The sequence below is a fragment of the Haemorhous mexicanus genome, chromosome 12 (genome assembly GCF_027477595.1).
Source record: "Haemorhous mexicanus isolate bHaeMex1 chromosome 12, bHaeMex1.pri, whole genome shotgun sequence".
Taxonomy (NCBI): domain Eukaryota; kingdom Metazoa; phylum Chordata; class Aves; order Passeriformes; family Fringillidae; genus Haemorhous; species Haemorhous mexicanus.
Window position 1 is genome coordinate 8034608 of NC_082352.1, and position 23142 is coordinate 8057749.

Sequence of the window (23142 nt, forward strand, 5' to 3'; positions counted from 1 at the left end):
AATTAATAACCAGCTACACCCTGTGTAAGACCCTGTACAAATGACAAAACAGAGTTATAAGCTGCTGTGGGAAAAATCCCAGTCTAACTCAAACCAAGCCAGTTCCAATGGAAAACCCAAAGGATCACTAATTTTCAGGATTCTATCAGCAAATGCAGTAGTACATGTCCAAAGAGCACTGCAGGGGACAAGGGAGGTATGCCATGATTCTTTTTAGAAGACAACCTGTTTGTGTCTTATACTTTGAGGAAAGGTTTCAGAGAATTCATCCTAGTGTAATGACTACCCTGGTATTATTGCCAAGAGCAGTGTCTGGATGAGTTATTTAACACTTAATATCAGTTCACATAAATTAATGTTGCCATGTAGGAGTGAGGGAACATGACTTTTTCAAAATAATCTTCTGCATTTCATATCCAGGAGTCGTTTTTCATTGTTCACAAAGGCAATGGCCACCCTGAATTTGCTAATTCTCTGGCCCTGTTTGCATGTCTGCAAATTTTTTCACAATGGAGGAGGGTGAGAGAATATTCCAGCATGTCCAACTAACAAAACCAAAAAAAAACCTTATAGGGAGTACCTTATCTGGGCAGCATAATTGCAGCTCTGATCTACCTACTGTTCTGGTTTACAAGACACAAGATATCTCAGAGGAACTATTTTATATCAGGATAAAGTAAAACAATAAAAATTCAATGCTGCTTGTAAAATCTGCACAAAATCTTGGTAGATAAGTGGAAACAGACATATTGCCCAGTAGAAGCAGGTCTATTTGTATTTGTGGTTTACAAACCACCCAGCTGTATGACCTATGCAGGAGATCCCCAGTCCTGCTTAGAGCCCAATCTGACCCTACTGGTCAGGGGAGCCATCTGCCATGGGCTGTGCAAGGAGACCACAGCCAGATTGTAACTAGATTTACAGATTTTAAAGCCAGAAGGGACAATTATGATCATCTAGTCTTATCTGTTCTACAACACAAGCCAAAGATCCTCACACGGCAGTTTCAGCATCAGAGTGCAAATACATTTTGAAACAAAACTAACTTGCTTTAGTTTAAACAAATTATGTTTCGACAATGGCAGTGAATAAGACTCCAGCATGTCCCTAGGTAAACTGTTTGACTGATTAAGTATTTTTACTGCTCAAAATGTGTGCCTTATTTCTAGCTTGAATTTGTCCAGTGTTTGCTTCCTACTACTGAACATTGCTACATTTTCCCCTGTTAGATTGAACAGATCTTTTAAAATTAAAAAGTCTATTTCCTGAGGAAGGTATTTGCAGACAGCAAAACAATCACTTCTTCACCTTCTCTCATCCTTGAGTGGAACATCCTTCCCAATTTTTCAGTGTCCTTTTAAATTATGGGTACCCACTAAAGCTTTGATGAAATTTCAACTTGATAGCAATTTTATACAGTCCAAGACTGTGTTTACATCCATAGATTTAGCAATCAACTAACAGCTCATATTCTGTTGCTTCTCTACCACAGTCCCAGGCCCAGTTCATCACTGCCTCTAGTATTTTTTCCTTTACATGTTGCTGATTTAAAATTCATATTGTTGAAAAGAGCCCACTTGACTAAGTGACTAATCAGTGCCTCCCCATGATTTTTAGCATCTTACCATTTTTGTGCCATTGGTAAATTTTATCAACAGTGATTTTTATATAGTCTTCCAAATAATGATGAAATACCAAATAGATGGAGCTGAAACTGCTGCTGTGGAACTGAGAGTTTATGTGCCATTTCATCTCAGAATACTGATTTTGGGGGGATTTTCTTTTTGTGGTTGTTTTGTTGTTGGGTTTGGGTTTCTGCTGGGGGGATTTTCACATAGAACAGGCTACTTTTATGAGAAGAAACTTGATAAAACTTTCTTTCATAAAATAAAATTGAAATAAACATGCTACCAATTTTCAATTAGTTAATCAGTTCATTCTGTAATTTTACTCCAAACTTTTGTCATGGTAGTCCTAATTTCAAGGTCTTAATATTCTTTCTTTTGGGAAATACAAGAATAGCCAGAGCTGTTTTACCACTACAAGTGCTCTGGATCTTGCTCTGTGTTCCAAGGCAGTTTTTGGGCATTTTTTTAAATGAACTTAAATAATCTAGGGAGCTCTTCAGTTGGGGTTTTAAAGATTTTATCTGAAGTTATCCAGTCTAATTCATTCTAAAAAATATTAAAATGCAGTGGGCTACAGCATAACAGCCTTATTCCTTAATGGGAGCATAACTGTGTTGTTGGAAAATGCTCATGAAAACCATCATGCTTCTTTCTGAAAACAGAGCAGAAGAGTATTTAGTCTTGTATACCATGGTTGATAATTTCTTATCATTCTTGTCCAGTATTAGCAAGACAGCAATGGTTTGGCCAGATCCACCGATTTTTACTCCATTTTCCATAACCCCCATAGACACATACATGTTTTTACTATTGCTTTTAGTTTCCCTTATCAAATTTCTTTACTTCTATTTGTTTAAGCTTAGTGCTGTGAGCTTCTTTATTCATTTTTCATCTTTAACATACAGCTTCTTAACAATCTGTCCTGCACCCCACACTCCCTTTCCCTTCTCTCTTTTAAATAAGATTTTATGATTTGTCTGTGGATTGTGCCCTTCTGCTCCTCGTGGTGCTGCTGCTCAGTACAGTGACAGCTTTGCACCAGGGCAAGAGCCCCAACCCCAAACACTTGGAGCCCCATCTGCAGTGGGGCTGGGACAGTCACTTGGGGACAATGGGAGTTGCAATTCGACCCCACACATTTCTTGACAGGCTACAGTTTGCTTTCATGCAAAGCAAATGAAATCAAACATCTTATAATTCCAAAGAATACTGCTTAATGAAAATATTGAAAACATTTTCCAGCATTTTTTATTTTACCATTGAAACAGTTATTGATAACCTATTTTATCCATTGTGCAGTAGATATTTTAGAAATGAATTGCTGTATGGTTTAATTAGTTCATTATTATGCCTATTCTTACACAGTAATTTCTTTTATCATTCTAATCATTCACTTCACACTTTTTAAACCAAATGGAATATCAAAGGTTCTGTAGGATTATTTTTGGATCCTGCACATGTTTCACCACACAATTAATCTGTTTGTCAGAAATACTAGTTAACTTCTTCTCTTTACTACTTTCCTTTACTAGTCATTTTTCTCTATTATATAAGATGAAACTACCTGTAAAAAGACAGAATTTTGACGGTTTTACTCATTTTATTAAACATTTTTCATTTGTGCACTCACCATCACCACAAAATATTTTAATTTTTATAAACTTTTATAATTGAATATTTTCCTTTATTTATATCTCATGTGCAATATTTATTTAGTCTTTTTACATGTCTTTACTTAGTTAAAATGCAGAGAGATAAATATGACTGTTACTTTGCAGGGAAGATTCAGTACATTAATATAAACTGTACACAATTCCCCCAAAGCATATATATACGTTGTAAACCTGAAGACTTTTTACACAGCTGCTTATTGCTAAACAGTGCCTTGTCCAGAAGGGGACAATCTGTGTCTCTAATTGCTGTCACTGAAGCTGAGATTCATTATGTGACTTTCCCATTAAAATGTGAGCATTAATTTGTATAATGAAATATCACCCACTGCAGTGTTCATTAGCCATGCCCTACTGTATACTGCACATTGTTAGCTACCTAGAAACTGTAGTTAATTTCACTAATGGATATTTCCCTACTTAGTGTTTGGTAGGAAATTTATACTGTAACATTACCTCTTAAACTTTTAAGGAAATTTAAATTCAATCAATTATTTTCAACAAAAGTTTGGGATGTCATTAAGACAGGAGAAAAGGCATGCTGTACAATGTTAAGGATGGGAAATCTGGAGGAATCTAGAGAAATGAAAAGTCCTTTTAGTTCATCTTAGAAATGTAAGAATAAAGGATGTTCAATACCAAAATTGTCTCCTCTTGGAGCACACATACCCATTTTCCTTAATTATTCATATTGCTCATCCCACTACAAGCGCCTTCAGAGAATGGCAACAGGCAGTCTTTTTTTAGGAAGGAAATGTGAATTGAATTCATTTAAAACAGCACCATTTTTACTGTATTTCATCAGTTCATCTAAGCATGGTTTAAAATTGGCTAGTCACATTTCCAAGGGAAAATGCAGTAACACTGTAAATGCATATAATACATCTAATATATGCTAGATGTGTGTCACACGTATCCTAACAGACTCTCAGTCAATGGATGCAGCCCTGCCAAGTTTTTTCTTCCTATTCATCTCTTTCTTAGGTTCCTTCTGTTTAGCACAATCCAAACCATCTTTGCTTTGCTCACTCACATTATCTTTTTTTCTTTACTCAGGGGATTCAATTTTGTCTGTCATACTGGGAATATACCTGTGCATCTAATGACAGCACAAACCCAAACTAGTCTATGCCTGCAGTAGCTTCTGAGGGCTAATGCAAGGTGCAAAGAGGAGCTGAAACCAGCTCCTACTTAATGTGTCAAAGGCAGGATATAAGACATTTTAACGTCCTGCACTTAACTGTCCCTGTACAGTCCAGAGGTCAAGGCAGGCAATGTAAACCCCACGCCACTTACTGTGTTTCAGAGGGGTTGGAAGTGCTCAGGAACATAAAGATGTTCACCTCCTTGAATGAAGGGAGCTGCCTCCAGTGGGCAAAATGACAACTCTAGAAGCACTTGCATATGGCATATGATAGGCCTGAGATACTCAGTTTTCTTTTTCACAAAAACTGAGCATCTCCAATCTCTTTGTGCACAGCCTTCTCAGCTGTATGAGAAGCTGTTATGTATTTTATGGCAAGGAGGCTGCCTCCCAAAGTGGGTAGACCCCCCCCATCTGCCTGCCAGGCACTGCTGTGCACTGCCACACTCTGCCCCTGTCCCTGCCTCTCCTCCCAGAGAGTTTGTGTGAGCTGGGAGGGCAGCACAGCCCATCTCTGGCCACTGCTCAGCATCAAGAACTCATCTAAGAGGGTATAAAGAGCTCTGTCTATACTCTCTAAGACCCAAGGCTTCCAAGTATTTTGGCCTGAAAATCTTTCCTCTCTCCATTCAGGGCTCTCCCAGGGAATTGTCTCACCCATCAATTGTTTTTAGAGCAAGAAAGAGGAGAAACTAATTTCACATAATTATGCCTTTTTCCTCTTGCCCCATGGGAACAATCAGAAATCATATCTTACTATCTTCCCCTGAAAGCTCTTCCTGCCTGAATATCACTGAGCTAGACAAGAAAAATCCTCTACAGTTGTGTTGGGACAAAACTAAGTGTGCTAAATAAAACTTAGATTTGTTTTTTTTTTCCCCTTCACAGGTTTATTATGTGATAGCAAAATACACAGAAACCAGGGCTCAGTGTGGAGTAGGTTGCAGCTACGAAATATCCAACAGAAAAAAAGAAGCAACCCAAGCCACTGGCTGATTCTTCAAAAACAGAGCACAGCTTCCTCCTCTTGTGCAAGATTAAGCTGCTTCTGCAGCTTTTTTGGGCCAATTGCCACAGAAGCACCTCCTGGCTGGATCAGACTTTGGGTCTGCTCTTGGCATGAGCACCAAACCAAGCCAGTCGTGTGCCTCCAAACACACAGATGTTCGAAGGAACCCGACTTCTGCTGAACTGCTTGAGCTCATCTCTAACAAACAGGTGCTGTGAGAACAAGAACAGTAATTGAGTTAATGTAGTGGAGAAATACAGTAAAGTGTTTTTTATCAGTCAGTTATATGATCCAGGCATATAATAAAGACAGAGTGTGACATAAAAGGCAGGAAACTGTCCCTGAGAAGTATGAGCTAACCAATATTTGTTTAATAACTGGTATCTATTGCATCATTTCCACTTACTGCACAACAACTTAATTTTTATTAAATAACTCTAGTAATTTGCCAATTTACATTTTTATATTATTTATTAGGATTATTTCCAATATGTAAAACATTGCTTCACTTAAACATACTCTTGTCATTATTTACAAATACTTTGTTCTTAACCTAATGGAAATTGATCTTTACCTATTTTAAAATTATAATGATTTTTAAATGCATTGTAAATGTTGTTTCCTTAGTTTCTTTAAAATTTTTTTTATATTATACAGTTTATTTTTTTTAGTGTTTTAATTTTCTTTAGTCAGTATTAATATGCAATTTTTATGGAATATTTCCATTGTAATTAATTTATTTTCCATTAGTTCTAAGGCAAAAATACCAAGTGTATAATCACTGCCATGTTTAACATAAGAACAAAGTGCTTGCTATATAATAGAACAAAATTAAGAGATGGGTAACCTCATATTACTTTGAAGAATATCTTTTGCCTCTCAAATACTAAAAATGTCCAACTCTTTAACCTCCAGAGTTATAAGATTATTTTCCAATAACTACAATTTCGTTACTTTTACTACACTGGTCTCACAAAACGGGTTTCTTCTCCCCCCCTACTCAAAGCTCAATACACAGAGAACAATATTCCTGCCCTAAATAGTTTGCAATCCAATCAGGCAAAACTACATTAGAGTGCCAAATTTTAAATTTCAGTGTGGTACACACCTACTTCGCAATGCAAAAAAGAAAGAACAGAAATACAGCGAACAAATTTTCCCCTTTCAAAAATGATATTTTTTCCTTTAAATAATTTTCTATTTTTCAAAATCAGGCCTCACATTCCCAAACCCAACATTAAGCATTATGCATCCACATAGGAGAAACATCACTGCTGATTTTGGGAAGGAAGGGAAACATTGCTTATCTGGTACTGCAGTAAAATAAAAATTAAAAGTGAAGATTTTTAAGCAGGAGGTATAACTGGAATGTATTTCTTCATGCAATTATTTTACCCTCCTATTAGGAAAGTAGCAGTAAAATTCTGAAATTCAATTAAAATAGTTTAAAAAGAATATTAAAATTATGGGGCCTTTTATGTCTGTTTCCAAAAAGAAGTATCCCACATCTCAAGTTTTAAATACTCTCCTACAGCCTACCATGACAATTAACACTGGGAAGAAAACAGGATCCTATTGACCACATACAGAATTTCAAATGATGTCAACAGGACCTGAGGATTACAACATTTTATGTCAGAATTTAATTATGGATAAAGTCTTCTTAAACACATACTGCGTCTCTACATGGACCTTGCCATGCACATATGTACTTTCAAGTAAATGAAATATTAAAATTTGAATGGAGTGACTAGAAATAACTAGTTTTGAGAACAGTCCTCTCAAGTGGGAGAAATACCAAAACAAAGTGAGTATCCAGCCCAGCAGAAAATCTCTGTAGGGTAAAATGCTGGGATTGTTAGTGAAATAAAAGATGGGAAATTTTACCATGGTGCAAAGCATGATAAGTTTTATCACTTACAAGTACTACTTCATGTGAGTTCTAGTGGGGAGAAAAAAAATAGCAGATCCATGAAGCTGATGCATTCATATGAACAGTGAGAGGTTAAAAATGAGCATGCTAAATGGAACAAAAATAGTAACTGAGGAAAACATACAGAATCCCTAAGCAGATGCTAAGGAAGGCCTTTGAAGCAGTTAGTATAACTAAGTCTGAAACCAATAGGCTTATGCCTATTGAAGGACAAGGGTAATTGAAGGAAACAGTGATGAAGCAGGCAAGGAGACAGAAATAACCTCAACTGGGAAAAGATGATTCTATTAAAGTGGTCTTTATCCAACAACACATTCCTTGTGCTTTTATTTAAGACTGTCATACATCTTTCTCAAAAGACTTTCTCCAACTAATAAGTCCAAATCTACAGTGGGAATTGAGGCTCCTAGGCACAATTTGTGTTAACCCCCACACACACGAGGCTCGTGCCGACGGCGCTCCCTTGTTCCTCTCACCTGTGTGTATTCTCAAGTGGACCTTTAAGTGGTGGGATGTTCTGAAAGTTTTTCCACAATATGGGCAGTCTTTCATGGCAGAACCAAGGCTCCTGTCTCTCAGTAAAGCTGGCTGCTGGACTCCTACAGATCTCCCAGCTTCTTCTCCAATGTCTGCAACACAGAAATGTTCTCACATCACTTCAGCACATGTCAGAAGTTGTTCTCGCTAAAACTGCTAACACAACACAAAGTTAAACATGTCAATACTACACCTGTCTATTTCATTCTTTAAATCTGACAGAACGCTGACAATTCATGTATTTTCTTGTTATTGTCTTAAATTATTTCATCTTTCCCATCATGGTTTTAAGCAGCATATGGTACCTTTATATTCTGAATTATACAAGAAAAGAAACAGCTGTGTCAGCAGCTGGTTTGATTTCTTCTTTTGCTTAGTTCCTATTAATTTTTTCTCCAAAAGTTTGAGATTGTTGTTTTGTTGAATCTATTGAATTTATAAGTACTGTGAAAACCTGTAGGCTTTTAGAGGGAAAAAGTTGGCACCAGTATAATAAAACCTCTTAAAACAAGAGAATTGCAGTGATGGGGGGTTCCAAAAGCACTGACAATGTCTACATGCAAACCTAACCAACTTCCTCTGCAACATCTCAGCAGTGGAATTACAACAGGCAACCCAGAGAGTGGCCTAATATCATGTGAAAAACAATGACAAAACTGTTCAGATGAGGGGGAATTCCATCTCCCTCTCAGCCGCAGCTCCTGCGTTTTCTCCTTCAGAGTTCACAGCCACACTTATTCTTTGCATCATAACACAATGGGTGAGACTCCAGGCCACCTTTTCTCTCTCCTGATATAAAGAAACAGGCATTTCAGCCATCTTGAATGAACTGCTTTTATCCAAGCAGGCAAGGAATAAAATAACTTACAAAAGGCTGACATAAAAATTGCAAAAAAAAAAAAAAAAAAGGTAGAGTATTAAAAAAAAAAGTCATTATTCAAACCACACAAGGCTCATCCATCATTTTGTACATAGAGGGTCAGGTAATATCACTATAAGCATCAATTCAGTATCACTATGAGCAGCAATGCATGATGTCACCAAAAACCATGGCAAATGTTGAGGCTGTGACCCAGATTGACACTCCTGGCACGTCAGGAGCAGGACACATGGACACAGCATCACACCCTGTGCAGAACTGAGCTATCTGGGTTAGATCCAGGTGGGGAGCACAGAGTTAAAACCTGCATGCAGTCTTGATTATTTCAACCATAAACTACTGACTAAAAATGTTCTGTCTTTACCTATTTTATATGTAACTAAAGCTGTCAGGAAACATAGTGCAGTTTACACAGCATTGCCTTTTAAAAGGAAGTAATGGGACATAAGAAAGACTTAAATATTTGGCTCTAATAAAATTTATTCTCACAGTAGCAGAAATCCAAATACCACGTTTCTGGAAAAGGTAACACTAACAGGCATTTCAGTATGTATTATCAAATGGTTCCTCTGAACTATTTTGCTTAAAGCTGAAAGGAGATAGAGCTATTAAATACAAACATATATATATATATATATATATATATATATATATATATATATATGCTTATCTCAGTCATGTATGTAATCAAGCTATTACTACTTTTCAAAATGTAAATCTGATAGTTTTCACATCCCATTCTTGTTTAACAGTTTCTGACTGTTCTTAGACTGCAGAGTTAAAGCATAATATTTAAGTTAGAAAGCCAGTAAATGTCATTTTGAATTATCTTCAAGTACATAAAGTTGCATGCTATAGGAGTCTATTTTGTCTTTGTGAGTCTAGGAAAACATACATAGGTGCTAGCCTATAATTCCAATATCTCTAAAGAGTTTAGATTTTCTCTGGTTTTACTCCTCAAAAGTTGTATATAATTATGGCTTAAGCTTCTTTGGGAAAAAAAAAATTCCTGAGTGCAAAAAAGATTTTTCTGAAGTGCAAAACACAGAATGCATGATGATAAACTGCAGGATTTTATTTTGATTTTCAATAAATACTATATGAGCATTATAGATAAATATATAGATAAAGTTAACAAGCCACTCAGGAGGAATTTACAGAATAAGTCTACTAGCTATGTTTTGCTACGTGTCACTCTAAATGATGGCCTGTTATCCATTTGCCTTTTATCTTTCTATCTAGAATATGTGTGGCCCAATAAAAAAGAATAAATTTGTAAGATGAACAGCTCTCTTTGCAGATTTAAGAGTCTAATTTTCACTTTGCACAAAATTGAATTTTTTCAAGGGAGCAAGACGATGGAGTTTACTCTAGCACTAATCCCTCTGAAAAAGCAAACTGAAAACAACAATGAAGCAAAGAAAGATGTGGGTGGTCTGAAGAGTTCTCTTTTAGATTTAAGTAGACATACAGTAGATAGCTCCAAAGGCTTTACTCCAACAGGGGCCTTACCTTGAAGAATTTTTCTTCCCACAGTGAAAGCATTCCTAAGACTTTAAAGCTGGGCTGAGGGGTTTTCTTTTGAATTCCTCTGCCTACAAAGCCCACCGAAGCGCTGGAGGCCATCGCTACCTGAATGAGCAGCTTTACATCCAAGTTCTTTTATTTCCAACAATGAAAAGATATGTTCAAGGCTGCCGACTCTCCCCATCAAATGCTAACCCAGCTTCTTACCAGGGCCCCATTTTGCCACATTGTACCTCTTTGTCAAAGCACTTAAGTTTAAAATGTGCTTAACTTTAAAATGTGTTTAAGTCTCACTGACTCTGCTACTGAGGTTTTCCTATATTGAGTCTCTCAGAAGGGATCTGTGGAAGCTAAGGATGAAAAAAGAAGATACTGACGAAAAAAAAGTTAAGAAGCAAATTGAAGAATACAGACTACGCCAACATCAGAATATGTGGGGAATGAAAAAGTCTCAGCTTCACCAATAATCATGTGTTCTACAACTCTGATATCCCCCTTCTCCTGTTACTGAAAGCGCCTTCACAAGCAGAAAGTCTCAGCTCTGTTAAATTGTGCAGAAATATAGCAAAAGTAGTTTCACAGATCTGCAGAACTAGGATTGGCCTCCACAAATTAATTTATGATTTACTCAGGGTTTTAGCTATGGTTTGGGGGGCTTCTTGGTTCTGAGGATAAAAGATCAGGAAGGAAAGAGAACAGTTACTTATCTTACAGCCATTGTGGTTCCCTGATTTATGTGGTCTATATGATGTGCACTTGATGCACGTGGGATTACACTGCTTTTTTTACTATCCATTTCCATTATAGGCAGGTCAGCATCCTGAATATCTTCCTGCCCATCCCAACCTTTCCTGATTAAAGTGCAGGAAATAAGAGACTAAAGAATGATAAAGATGCACATGCTAGATGTGAGACTTCCCAGCCTTGCCTCTGAACTTACTCCCACTGAGCTTTCCTTTCACTTTATAAGTGTCTGTTCACAGCAAAAGTCCTGGACAGAAATGTGAAAAGCAAAATTCAGTTCTACATATGAAACTGGTTTTTGTGCCAGTCTAAGGGCAAGGAACAGCTGAGAGTCCCCAGCTGCTCCGTGTGCTGTACCTGCTGGGCAGGCAGAGAGCACTCCCTGACACAGGACAGAGGAATTCAGCCACAAAGCAGCTTCTGGGGAGGTATGGCAGGGACTCCTCTTGCACACCATGCCTCAACTGCACTTAATGTGACTGTGCCCACGTTCTCATGGGGTAAATGCCAGGAAAGAAAGTTCCCTTCAACATCTGTATCAGAAGGTAGAGATTAACTGCATCACCAGAGAGACAATTTGGCCAAAATGTGAGCAAATTGATTTGGCATGCAGACTGACATAAAAATTAACCAGTCCATAAGATCAGTATTTGAGGGATTGCCCTTCTTTAGACAGAGAAGGGCCTAAAAGCCACCACTCCTCATCTAGCAGGGAGATCAGGCTGGTTCCACACCACTGCCACAGGCAGAAAGTTTCCACAGAGACAGAAAATCCCAACAAACAGTTCTGGAGCCAGGAGCACACTTTTATAGTAGAAGGTTAAAAGAAAGTGAGAAAGACACCAGTGAATCCTTTTTTTACAGTCAATATCTTACTGCTGGTTATCAGAAATGATCCAGCCAGAAATGAGCTGTGGCCACAGCCAGCAGTGCCCTCAGCACACAGATACAGATGCCACAGAGGAGAAATGCCAGCTTCAGTGGATGTTGCCAGAAAAGAGAAGACAAACTTAGATGGACAGTGAGTCTCTGTACTCAAAGCAGAATCTATCTATGCAGTCATACAAAAAGCAAAAGGAAACAAATTCTTTGACATTTCCATATATATTCTGTATGACTGGTCCACCTGTCTGGAATGAGCCCATAAACATGATTAGAAAAGGGTGGATTGCTTTTGTAAAAAGAAATCTGTTTTCACTTGGTTAGGCAGCAGCACTGACTTCAGTCATGATAGCAATCAAATTCTGAAAGGAACATCGACTTATATGTGCCACAAATTCCACCAGAGTACTTCTTTGCTGTGTGTATGTGAAGGTGCAGGGATTCACAAAGAGGTGCTTTCATGTTCAAAGAAGCTAAATTGAAGCCCTTACGAAGGCTAAATCATCAGTGAAGTCAGTTGGAATTTGTCAACACAAGGTTTGCCAAATTAGCCAAAAACTGGCAATCACATGGAAAAGGTAATCAACTCACAAAATAGGTAATCAGTCTTACAAGTATGTGTTTGGTCTTGCACAATTTTCAACACTATTAAAGAACCCTTTCAAAATGTGGCCAGAAGCTTTTAAAACTGCACATAATCCCAGGTTTTCATATATTTCTGAAATTCAGAATATTTGTAGTTCTTCAAATCTGCCTGTTAGTGAAACTTGCTGCAACGAGAAGTGGTAGTGACCACAGCTATTATTTGATGACCCATAAACCACCCAGATTAGCCCATCTTGTGGCAGGAAATCCAATGTCAAGAAAGGAGTTAGAAGATATTTAGTGTGTTAATCCTGTCACTGCTGTCAGGTCCTTGCAAGCATGCCTGAACTCAACCACCTCATTCCCTGGGAAGCAACATAGAATATGCCAAGGTTCTGGGAAAACATGCTTCACACTTCTTGCCTATTCCTAAGAGAAAGCCTTAATAATACTGAAAATAGTAGAAAATAGGAATATAATTGGCTATATAATTAATCATATTTTTCTACCTACCTGAAGTAGCTTCAATTAGTATCATCCCATGTAAATGAGAACAGAATCTGGCCCTGTGCTCATAATTTGAAATTAGAACCCTATTAGTGGACGTCACTACACTTTTTTGCTGGTGAAGTTCATGGTTTAAAATGAAGGTTTCTAATATTACTAAATATTACAGTTATATTTTAGGCCTCCGGAAAGAGTTGCTAATGTCTTAGGTCAGGAACAACTTGCTGTCTCTATTGTTTCATCAAGGATTTAGGTTTTATAATCACCATATAAGGGAATCTTAAACTGTTTCTATGGATTGGCAGAGAATTTGTTTAAACACAGAGCTATTTTAGAAGAGAATTGGAAAGGAGGCCTACTAGTGAGAAAGCAGCATTCACATTGTTTGTATTATTAGAAATAAAGACTATACAAAGGTTCCACTGGTAAATAAAAAGATACCATGTCTGACATGAGAATTCCCTCTTAGCCCTCTGAACCACACAGACAAACAACATGCACAGACTGCCCTGCCTCTGCTAACAATTAGTCACTGGCAGAGTTAAACTTCAAACACAGTCTAAATGAAACTGAAGTAAAAGGCCCAGAAGCACTTGTACAAGGAAGGACTTGCAGCTTGTAGAAGTGAGCAAATGGCAGCCACAGCCAGCCCCTTGGCCTGCAGGGGAGTAGCTGGGTGCTATTTCAAGCTCAACAGAAAGAGAGACAAAATGTGGCAAGCAATTTCTTAGTAACTGGTGATGCACACACACCTTAAGCCCACTCCTGGAACACCACTCACTTGAAGATTGGTGGTTTTCACACCCCATGGGTTCAAAACACTTTCCATGGCAATACTGCATGTGTGCAGTGGTGTTGTAGCTTAATGCTTTTCATTGGGGTACTCTGAGAGAAGTACAAAATCTGTATATACAGCACAGAGAGACATTGATGGAACACTTCAACAAAATTAAGACTTGGTTAATCACAAAATGTTTCTTATCCTCTTCTTTTCATTCCAATCAAATTCCCTACAGAGGGTTTTTTCTGCAGTTCTTAGCAGTCTTACTTTCTCATTTTTTTCTAAAACTTTAAAACCTTTTAAGATAATCAGAGATCAAACACAGTTTCTGAGTACATCATTTTAGCTGTTTCATTTCTTTGAAGAATCGTGTGACCGAAAGACATAGAAACTCAGATTTAGCACTTAAAACACAGGGTTGTTTACCTGCCATTAGCTGACAGAGCTCAGTTTTGACCAAAAATTGAGCATGGTGAAGAAAAAATATTTTTGAGAGAATATTTTTTGTGTTAGACCTCTTTAACTGTTTTGTTTTGGGTTTTATTTTAAGAAAGGAGACATCTTAAGCACCTTACAATATCTTTCATTTAACAGTTGGCAGAAGGAAACTCCCAGATGAACGCTGGCCTGTGTCTTTCTCTTTAACCAGCTGAGTGATCCAAGCTTTTAATAAAGCTGTTCCAATTATTGTAAAAGTCATCTAGTACCTTATAGCCACAAATATTGACAGTTTATTGCACAAAGCATTCATGGCATTTGAAGGTCACATCATACATAATACATACACTTTTATAAAAGTGTCTGGAACAAAGAGATACATGATCAGCAATTACATCTTACCATTCAAGGGTATGATTTTATACTTATTGAAAATGAAATACTATAAGAAATGCAAATTGTTAATAAAACACAAAATAGTTCATTTTCTGTATTTATTGTTTTATTAATCAGCAATACCAAGTTCAGCTGTATAAAATCAATGGAATGCCATTCATGCCTCAAGAAGATTACAGTTAACTGTCATTATCCTGCAAACCATCACACATATTCTTATCTCAGAATGAGAAGAAGAAAGGTTCAAATTTTAATCTCACTACTGTACACCTCTCCAGCCCTACTGAGTTCAAGGTAACTTCAACTCTTATATTTGAGTCAGGACTTCACCATATTGTTACAATATTAGTTTTGATAAAACTGAATTGGAATAAAACTTAAAAGAGTGCTAAAGATTATTTTTTTTTTAATATATGCACATTCAGGCATGTCAAACTTCCTCACCCTCTTCCAGTGCCCCTGAATTAAGGCCATTCTAAAGCCCACACACACAAACACAAATGGTGTAATTAAGTTAAAAGTTTCAATTTATTCAGTCAGACCTGTGCACAGTCTTTCAATGAATTCAATGGACATCAGAAATACACAGAGCAGAGTCATGGAGTGCTTGGTTTTGGTTAGAGTCTTCACTTTTTTGATGTTACTACTAGCTCCTGGAACCTCTAGCTACCTAATGAGAGCTGGCTAGAGGCATTTGACAATGGATCACTAGATTATTGCCCCAACACCATTTTTGGCAGTTTGTTTCAAAATTGCAGAATAAAAAAACTTCCTCCCAAAGCCCTTAACATGCAAAACTCTTCCACCATCCAACCCATTCTCTGGTTTTTCAGATGTGCCATTCGAAAATCATGAGCTTGAAATCCCATTTCCTTGACCTGACTGTATGGCTGAAAGAAAGCCCTTCCCATGCCAAATCACCTTGTTTGTCAGATGTCTGTCATGAAATTCCACTAGACTTGTGTAATCCTTCCACAGGAAAAAAGGAGGCTTTAGAAGTGAATGTACTTTGCCATTTATCAGAATGTCACTTATCTAGCTAGTGCTAATTCTTGCTTTCTTCAGAAGAGCACCTGAGCTGCCAGGACACCCTGTTGTACTCCTCTGTCCATAATGTGTGTCTTCACAAGCAAAGCAGCTTTTGGACCTTTTGGGCCAGCAAAATTGGGCTTAAATACATATTCATGGCTCTTTCCTCTGTTTTTTGCCAATGGTCTTTGCCATCTATCCTTAAAATTTACTTTGGAGTCCAATTATGCTTCTGATAGCAAAGTTATATCCCAAACTTTTATATGACATACTTCATATGGTTTTCCCCTCCCTTTCTTAAAACAAGCTTAGAATTTTCTGGAGTTTTACCAAAAGTTAGTGTGAACAGTAGCCTGTGATTTTCAGCAGTTTTCTTACCTGAACCCTTGACTCACCTGGGTTAGCTTTGATCCTGTCACCTAAATTTGATATGGGCACTTGATTACTGACCAGGGAGAACAAAGTCTTTCCAAACTTTGTACAGATTGTACACTGCTTTTGGACAGAATTCCAGTGGGGAATCTAAGCACAGAGGCTATCCAACTGGACCATCTTTTGGATTTGTAGGTGTTATTTGTAGGCAGGTGTTCAGGTACCAGATGGCCTTAAAACCCATACTACTCAGGTTATAGCAGCTTCTACAAGCTGTCTGCATCATATTCCCATCTCTGAGATTTGCAGAGTGGCTACATGGAGCTTGATAAACACTTTTACCTAGCATTGCTCTCCTGATGCCAAGGCTAGATCAGATATCCAATTTGGGAGAGTTGCCTTGCAGTCCCTCTTTAATTAAGTACTCCTGATCTCCCACTCCTGGGATGGATTCCTACTGCTGATTAAGCTCCAGAAGTAAGGATCTGTGGAGGCAATTTCATGAGGGAGAAAATGAAGTTGCTAGCTAATCAACTAAAATAACCATTAACTGGACTTCTGTGAATGAACATGTTGCCTTCTCCTTGCTTCCATACTTACCCTGTTTCTTCCACGTTGGGAGCTCTACAACCCTACAAACCAGAGGGGTAAGGGCTACATCACCATCACATTATCTTGTTCCTAAAGCACCTGTGGGACAAACAGGACCATTTGGTACAGTGTGTAGGCTACACTACAAAGGAAATCTAAGATGGCATCAGTAAACCAGAGGAAAAATGACAAATCTGGGTGGAAGAGAGCTCTGCTGAATCTCCTTTCTCTAAGTTCTTCTCATGTTCCCAAAATTCATTCTCTCAGACTCCAGGAAGTACAAATTAACACCCCTCTCCTTGTAGTTTTCTAAATCCATTGGTTCTTTTTAAAATCTTTTGAGTACTTGCATAGAAATAGTTATTAATTACACTAGCCAAGTTTCACCCTAAGTTTCTGGGAAAAAAAAATCCAAAAAATCAAACAATTGTTTTTTTCAAGTGAGAACCACACCCCTGCTTTCTTTATAAGTAGCTCTCAGGGCATCAGGTATCACTGGGTGAGTTCTTGCATGCTATTGTTTAAGAAAACCTTTTTTCATTATTATTATCTTATCACAGAGTGGAAAAATCAGCACAGAAGTGCCAGTAGCAGGTCATCAGATTTTATAAAAATTCAATCTACTAAAGAAAAGCATGAATTATTTAAAATGTTGCAGGAATGTTTTTCTGTAGACACTGGCAAGAAAAAAAAAAACCAAAAAAACAAAAGAATCAGGCATGTAAAAAGAACTATAGAGGTAGCTAAATTACTAATTTCCCCCTCAACAAATTGAGAAAGAATTAAAGGCTCTCATTCCATTTACAGATTACTGATTAGAGAGGTGCTGACAGAGTCTCTAAAGAGTGAATAATGTCACGGTGTGGGTTACAACATTTGGACTATGATATGAGAGGCTTTTCCAGTATCTCTATTTTCTTACTTTTAACTTTCCAGTGCTCCTTTCAAACTAAATGACCACTTTGAGCTAATATAAATACTTTTGTAAATAATTTTTCTCCCGTTTAACTTCTCTGGTACAAGCCACTTGAGGATAATTTCCAACTTCTTTATCCATTTCACAAAAAAAAAAAAAAAAAAAAAAAAGCTGTATTTGAATAAATACTTACAAGCAACCCTAAACTGCTGAATCTACTTTACTAGCACCCTTTTTTCTATAAATAAAATATGTTAATTACATGAGTTTTGCTGTAATGGAAAAATATTGATTAAATTCATTACATTAAGTCTTGAGAAGGGATCCTTTAACTCTTTGGTATAGGTTTTTTCCTCATTGTTTCAACAGTGTACTGTGAGAATACTGAGAACATGATATTATCTGAAAGAACTCATTAATTTTTTTATACTAATGTATCTCAAAATGTATTACTAGGTCAACTCATATCCATGTTTTGTAAAATAGCCTTAATGTACATGGATACCATAAAATGATATTTGTGGGTGTGCTGGTTTTGCATTTGGGCTATAAAAATTCTGAAATGCTGCCTATGGAGCTGATCTATCAATAACCCAGTTTTCCTCTTCTACTATGAAAATATAATTTTTTTTTTCATCTGAACTACTATAGTCAAAAAAAAAAAAAAAAAAGAAAAAATATTTTGAATGCTGTCCTCTGATTTAGCTGAGCTTGTGGCAATAACTGGTTTAGGCATAGGCTTCAGTATGCTGGAATGATCCTGAAACTAATTTTGCATGTGTTGGAGTTGGATTGCGGCCATGCACGTCAGTATGCTGGAACAGAGTTATCTAAATCCTGAGCCTTATTTTACATGTGCTGGTGTTGGACTGTGGCCCTGCAATCTTTTAGGTCTCCATCTGTAGCTATCAAAGCCAGGGTGTGCCCAGCCACTCGCTACTGCTCACTGCCTTCCTTCCCCAGAAAAGCTCCAGGCTCACCCTCCCACACACTGGGGTCACTGGGAGCTCATCAGAGCCCTGGCTGGTCTCATCAACCTTTCTCTAAAGCCTCTTCATGGCCACGACCAGCCTTTTGCAGTGCATCTCACTAGGATCCTAGGTGGTTATCAAGTCCCACACCAGTGAGGAGAAATACCAACCTCTTGGACAGATGTTTCCTCGGATTCAGCACATTAATTCCTTTCTCAATACCAGGTAAAACAGCCCTCTCATTTTTCAGCAAGCTATGGACACCACAGTTCCACGACTGATGGAAGACCCTTCCTACTTTCCCAACCCGAATGTTTTCCCTTCAGCCATCAGCCAAAGGAATTTGAAGTTCAGAAAGTCTAGTCCAAAAGCTTGTGATTGTTTACTCCTGGGGAAGTGGACAAGAAAGGATCAGGCATTCGGAGCCCACAATAAAGAAACACTGGCTGTGCACCAACCTGGAACACCAACACAGAGGCAGGAAGGGGGACTGAGCAAAGGGAAGTCACTGTACAAGGTTCTTATCACCCCAAGGTGAGCTGGTTACCTGCAAGGACATACAGGCTGATGGCAGCAACGTACAAAGTTTTTGCAAGCTGCCTACTTACAGTTCCTCCACGTTAATCTACCAGTAAAAACATATTTTAACCCATCAGAAGCACCCATAAAATTAGGAGATAATCCAGACTGGCTTGATTTGCAAACACATTTCCCTACCACAAATTCTATCTCTTTGGAGCCCAGCAAGCTGGAGAAACAACTTCACACTAAGCTCAAAATTAGAAATTTGAATGAAGATCAGGCATTCTTCTCTGGCTGGACAGAGACAAGTTATCTTACTGTCTGCCTCAGAGACAGAGAGACTTATTTTAGAGGAAGGATAGTGTTCTATCTCTTAACTTATTAGCAATGCACTTTCTTCAAATTCCAACAGCAAAGAAATTCAAAACCCAGGTAGTCTGCATGCACGGAAGCACCTTTTGTTTAATAAATAATTCAACCATGTATTCCTTTTTAATTTAAAAACGGTCTGACTGAACAGTCAACAGAGTGAACTAAAGTTGGCAAAATACAGTGTTGAAAAATTAAAAAGTGTATTCAAGGCCGTATTCATTTCCTTCACTTCTCATATACTGGAGAGACAGGCTGTGCTGAAGTTCCAGCTTTTTTCTTTTTCTTTTAAATTATACACATTCAGTCACATGATGCTCACTTGCCTTTGAAAGCTGCCTTGCCCTGGAATTAGTCTTTCTCTCTTTCTGTCACTAGTACAGCAGCTGCTGCTCCTCTACCTCATGAACATCATCAGAAATTCAGCCAAAATGTTCTCACAAGCTCCTCTGCCATGCCTGTGAGGGCCAGACTTAAACTACAGACCATCTTGGAAAGGAGAAATGCTGTAAAACCTTCTGGAAATATTCAGATCATCATCAGATTGATGGTCCCACATATCAATAAGTGTATAGTGGGGTACAGGAAACACATCTGGCAGCAAAAATCTGCAGATACTGATGCACTGAAATCCATCCCAGGGCTGAGTTTGTAACACACTGTAGCAAATGAGAACAAATACTTGGGATCAGTCGAGGTAGCTTGAAGACAGCCAAAAGCATATAGCACTATCTTAAGCCGGAATTTACAGGCTCACTTTTGTAAAAAAAAATATTTTAGCAGTAAGTAGTTGAGCATAAGAAAGAAAACAGCTAATGGAGTCAACTCTTACACAGCCTTCTGTACCACAGTTTCACATAATTTCTTGAATCTTGGAGCAGATAAAAAGGAAAAAGTAATTCTGTGGTTAAACCTCCTTATTTCAGATTTCTGGAGATGAATCTGCTCCCCCACACATCCCAAAGCTGAAGCAGGTACTTAAGGTTTTCCCAACCCAGTGCAGCCTTTAAGCCTCTGCTCTGCTGAGGGTTTGGTTCCCATCACTCTGAACGGCTTTCCCATGTTTTTCATCCTTTCTGATCAGCACCTTCTGGAGCAATGACCATTCTATTACCATCAGACAACAGCCACCAGCATGAAATTCTGAGGCTGATAATGCTCAGATGGCATTAAATGCTGACACAAGGAAATCTTGTCTCAGAGAGGTCAGATATGCAGGAAAGAAGATCCTTACTGGGAAGGAGAATAGGGGAAACCTAACCCTTACAAAGTAGCATTGCCTTTATGGAAAATGACTTGGCAATAAGATCTTTTAAAGTGGACGTATTTGTTCAAAACTCATGTTAGACCCTCTGGGTGACAGAAATGAGTCACATTTAGGAGACAGAAGTTTCACAAGTGCATCCTGACTATTACACATCTTCTGGAAGAAGAGCAGGTTTCCTTCAAATTTTCACTATTCTAAACACTAGTAAAATTTCCTGCAATAAATAGGATGAAAAGAGCAACCAGACCAGATAAATTCATATGGATAGGAAAATTCCATTGCTCATCTTTCATTGCTCTGACAAAACCACCTAGGAATGATATGTCCAAAATGTATCTCTGAATCTGACAAAGTATGAACAAATGCATCAGTATAACTACAGACATTTAGACACAACTCCTCCCCTGCAAGTCAGAGAATCCTCAGGTTCTAATTTTGGCTGATTATTGGCTTGCACTGAGACTCTCTGCAATAAGCACCATGTCAGAGAACAGACTGATTTAAACCCTGGGAATGCAGGCTCCTGCATTTGTGCAGACACACGTTTCCATGCCTTTTCAGGATGGCAGTGGTGGGAGCCACTCCAACAGCCTGGCAAGCCCACACAGAATTTGGTACATGACAAACTGGCTTGCACCAGATTACATTTGAAAGCTGTCTACAGTGGGACTGGCCAACCTAACAAAGTCATGCATGGGGTTGAGGAAAGGTGAATGGCAGCATTAACTGGTCAAATGAAATTTAAATAATTCTAACAATTCTACTAGTACTGGTTCTTTTCTGGCTACAGATTTTACAGATATGTGTCCAGTCATGAGGGTCATAGCTGCTTGTTTCAAAAAAGAGATTCTCTTGACTAACTAGGCAGTGGAGCTTGCTGACAGATGCTGAAATATTATAATAAAGGGTGGACAAACAAACAGTATCTCCCTACTGCTGCCATGTTTTCATCATAAAACTGCAGGAGAGCAGCACTTTGAATTTAAAACAAATAATGATGGGAAGATGCAACTTCAGAAAGGCAGCTCAGATACCAGACAGAAGGCTGAGGAGTGCTGCAGATCAGTGGAACTGATTCCAGAAAAGAATTGCTGGAGAGTCCATCATCTGCAGTACTGCTCCAGTGAGTGCTGCTCACCAAGCAGCAACACACTTCCTCTCTGTGTTCTAGGGTTCTTTTCAATTAATATTTGTTTTAGTTATGTAGAATCACTGCTCATCTACTAAGATATTATTTGATTTTAAAAAAGAAAAAAATCCTTTCTTCTTGGTTACATTTTCACACAGATTTTTTGAAGTAGGAGAGTAAACACACAGTCCCTATGATGGCAATTTCCATTCATAGTTTGACAACTAAATGTTGCGATGTTACTTGAAACTCCTGCCTCTTATCTTTCAATTTTTCTTTAGGGAAAAACAGCACAGAAATATACCCTGCCATCTATTTGAAAAGATGCAGATATAATCCACCTATGGTGATGCAATTTTTGGAACTAAGACTGTGATCCAAAACAGCAGTCTGATCTACATTTTAACCATAGCTATTACAATAAATAAAACCAAACACGGTGATTCTCCACATATCTATATTTATTCTGATAACTCTTTGCAAGATTTCTGGCTGAGAATGCTTTACATAAGTAATCATTATTGGAAAGTTTCCCTGAAAAATATGTAATTTAAGACTGTAGAATTATAGATAGGTGGGGGTATGCATCCAGATCTTTCCTTGCTTTCCATCTGGGCAGAATTTGCTGGCCATCAAATGTTTAAATATCTGAGGGTCTTCTGATGGCAGATGACCAGCAACATAAGATCCCTTAGGGGCAGCTGACTGTCAACATCACAGGAAAGCCCACCTCCTCTGGCATTGCCAGGGACTTTGTTCAGCATGCTCATTTGAGGCAGCAATGGCAAACCAACCTGTCCCACGGAGCCAGGTGTACCAGGGAGGTGGCAGAGGCACACTGACAGTGTGGGAACTGATGGCACTCATCTGGATTCCTGCAAGGGACCACACCCCTGTGGAGGAGCTGTACTTCTCCAACAGCTTGGACAGTTTCAGCATGTCTGTCTGCACCCTAACAAATGCAAAGGCTTTCTCTCAAAACAGATTTTCATTAACTTGCACTACCAAGCCCTCCCCCATACAAAAACAGAGGGAGATTTTGAAGAAATTCAAAGAAGAATTCTCTCACTCAACAAATTTGCTGTGTTTTTAGTACTCAGACTGCCATTTAATTGTTTCAAACTGTCAATCAGACCACACTGAGCAAAGAAAGTCCCTAAGGGTAATGTTTTTGCTTAAGGTTGGATTTTGCCTCTAATACTTGAGTCAGAACTTGTTTGTTGTAGCAAAAAGCCATCAAAAGGGTTAAGCAGGTTTGGCGTTAAAATCCCATTATGTGTAGCTTGGGAGCTAAACTACCTTAGATTGCCCTACA

At 38.2% G+C, this 23142-nt stretch overlaps 1 protein-coding gene across 1 annotated transcript in view; it reads right to left on the reverse strand.

Moving 5' to 3' along the window:
- Positions 1-23142, reverse strand: part of ZNF536 (zinc finger protein 536) — a 289579-nt gene that overhangs the window by 123293 nt on the left and 143144 nt on the right. Inside the window, exon 6 of the mRNA XM_059857004.1 lies at positions 7861-8013. Coding sequence (XP_059712987.1) covers positions 7861-8013 — 153 coding nt within the window. The remainder of the gene's footprint in view (positions 1-7860; positions 8014-23142) is intronic.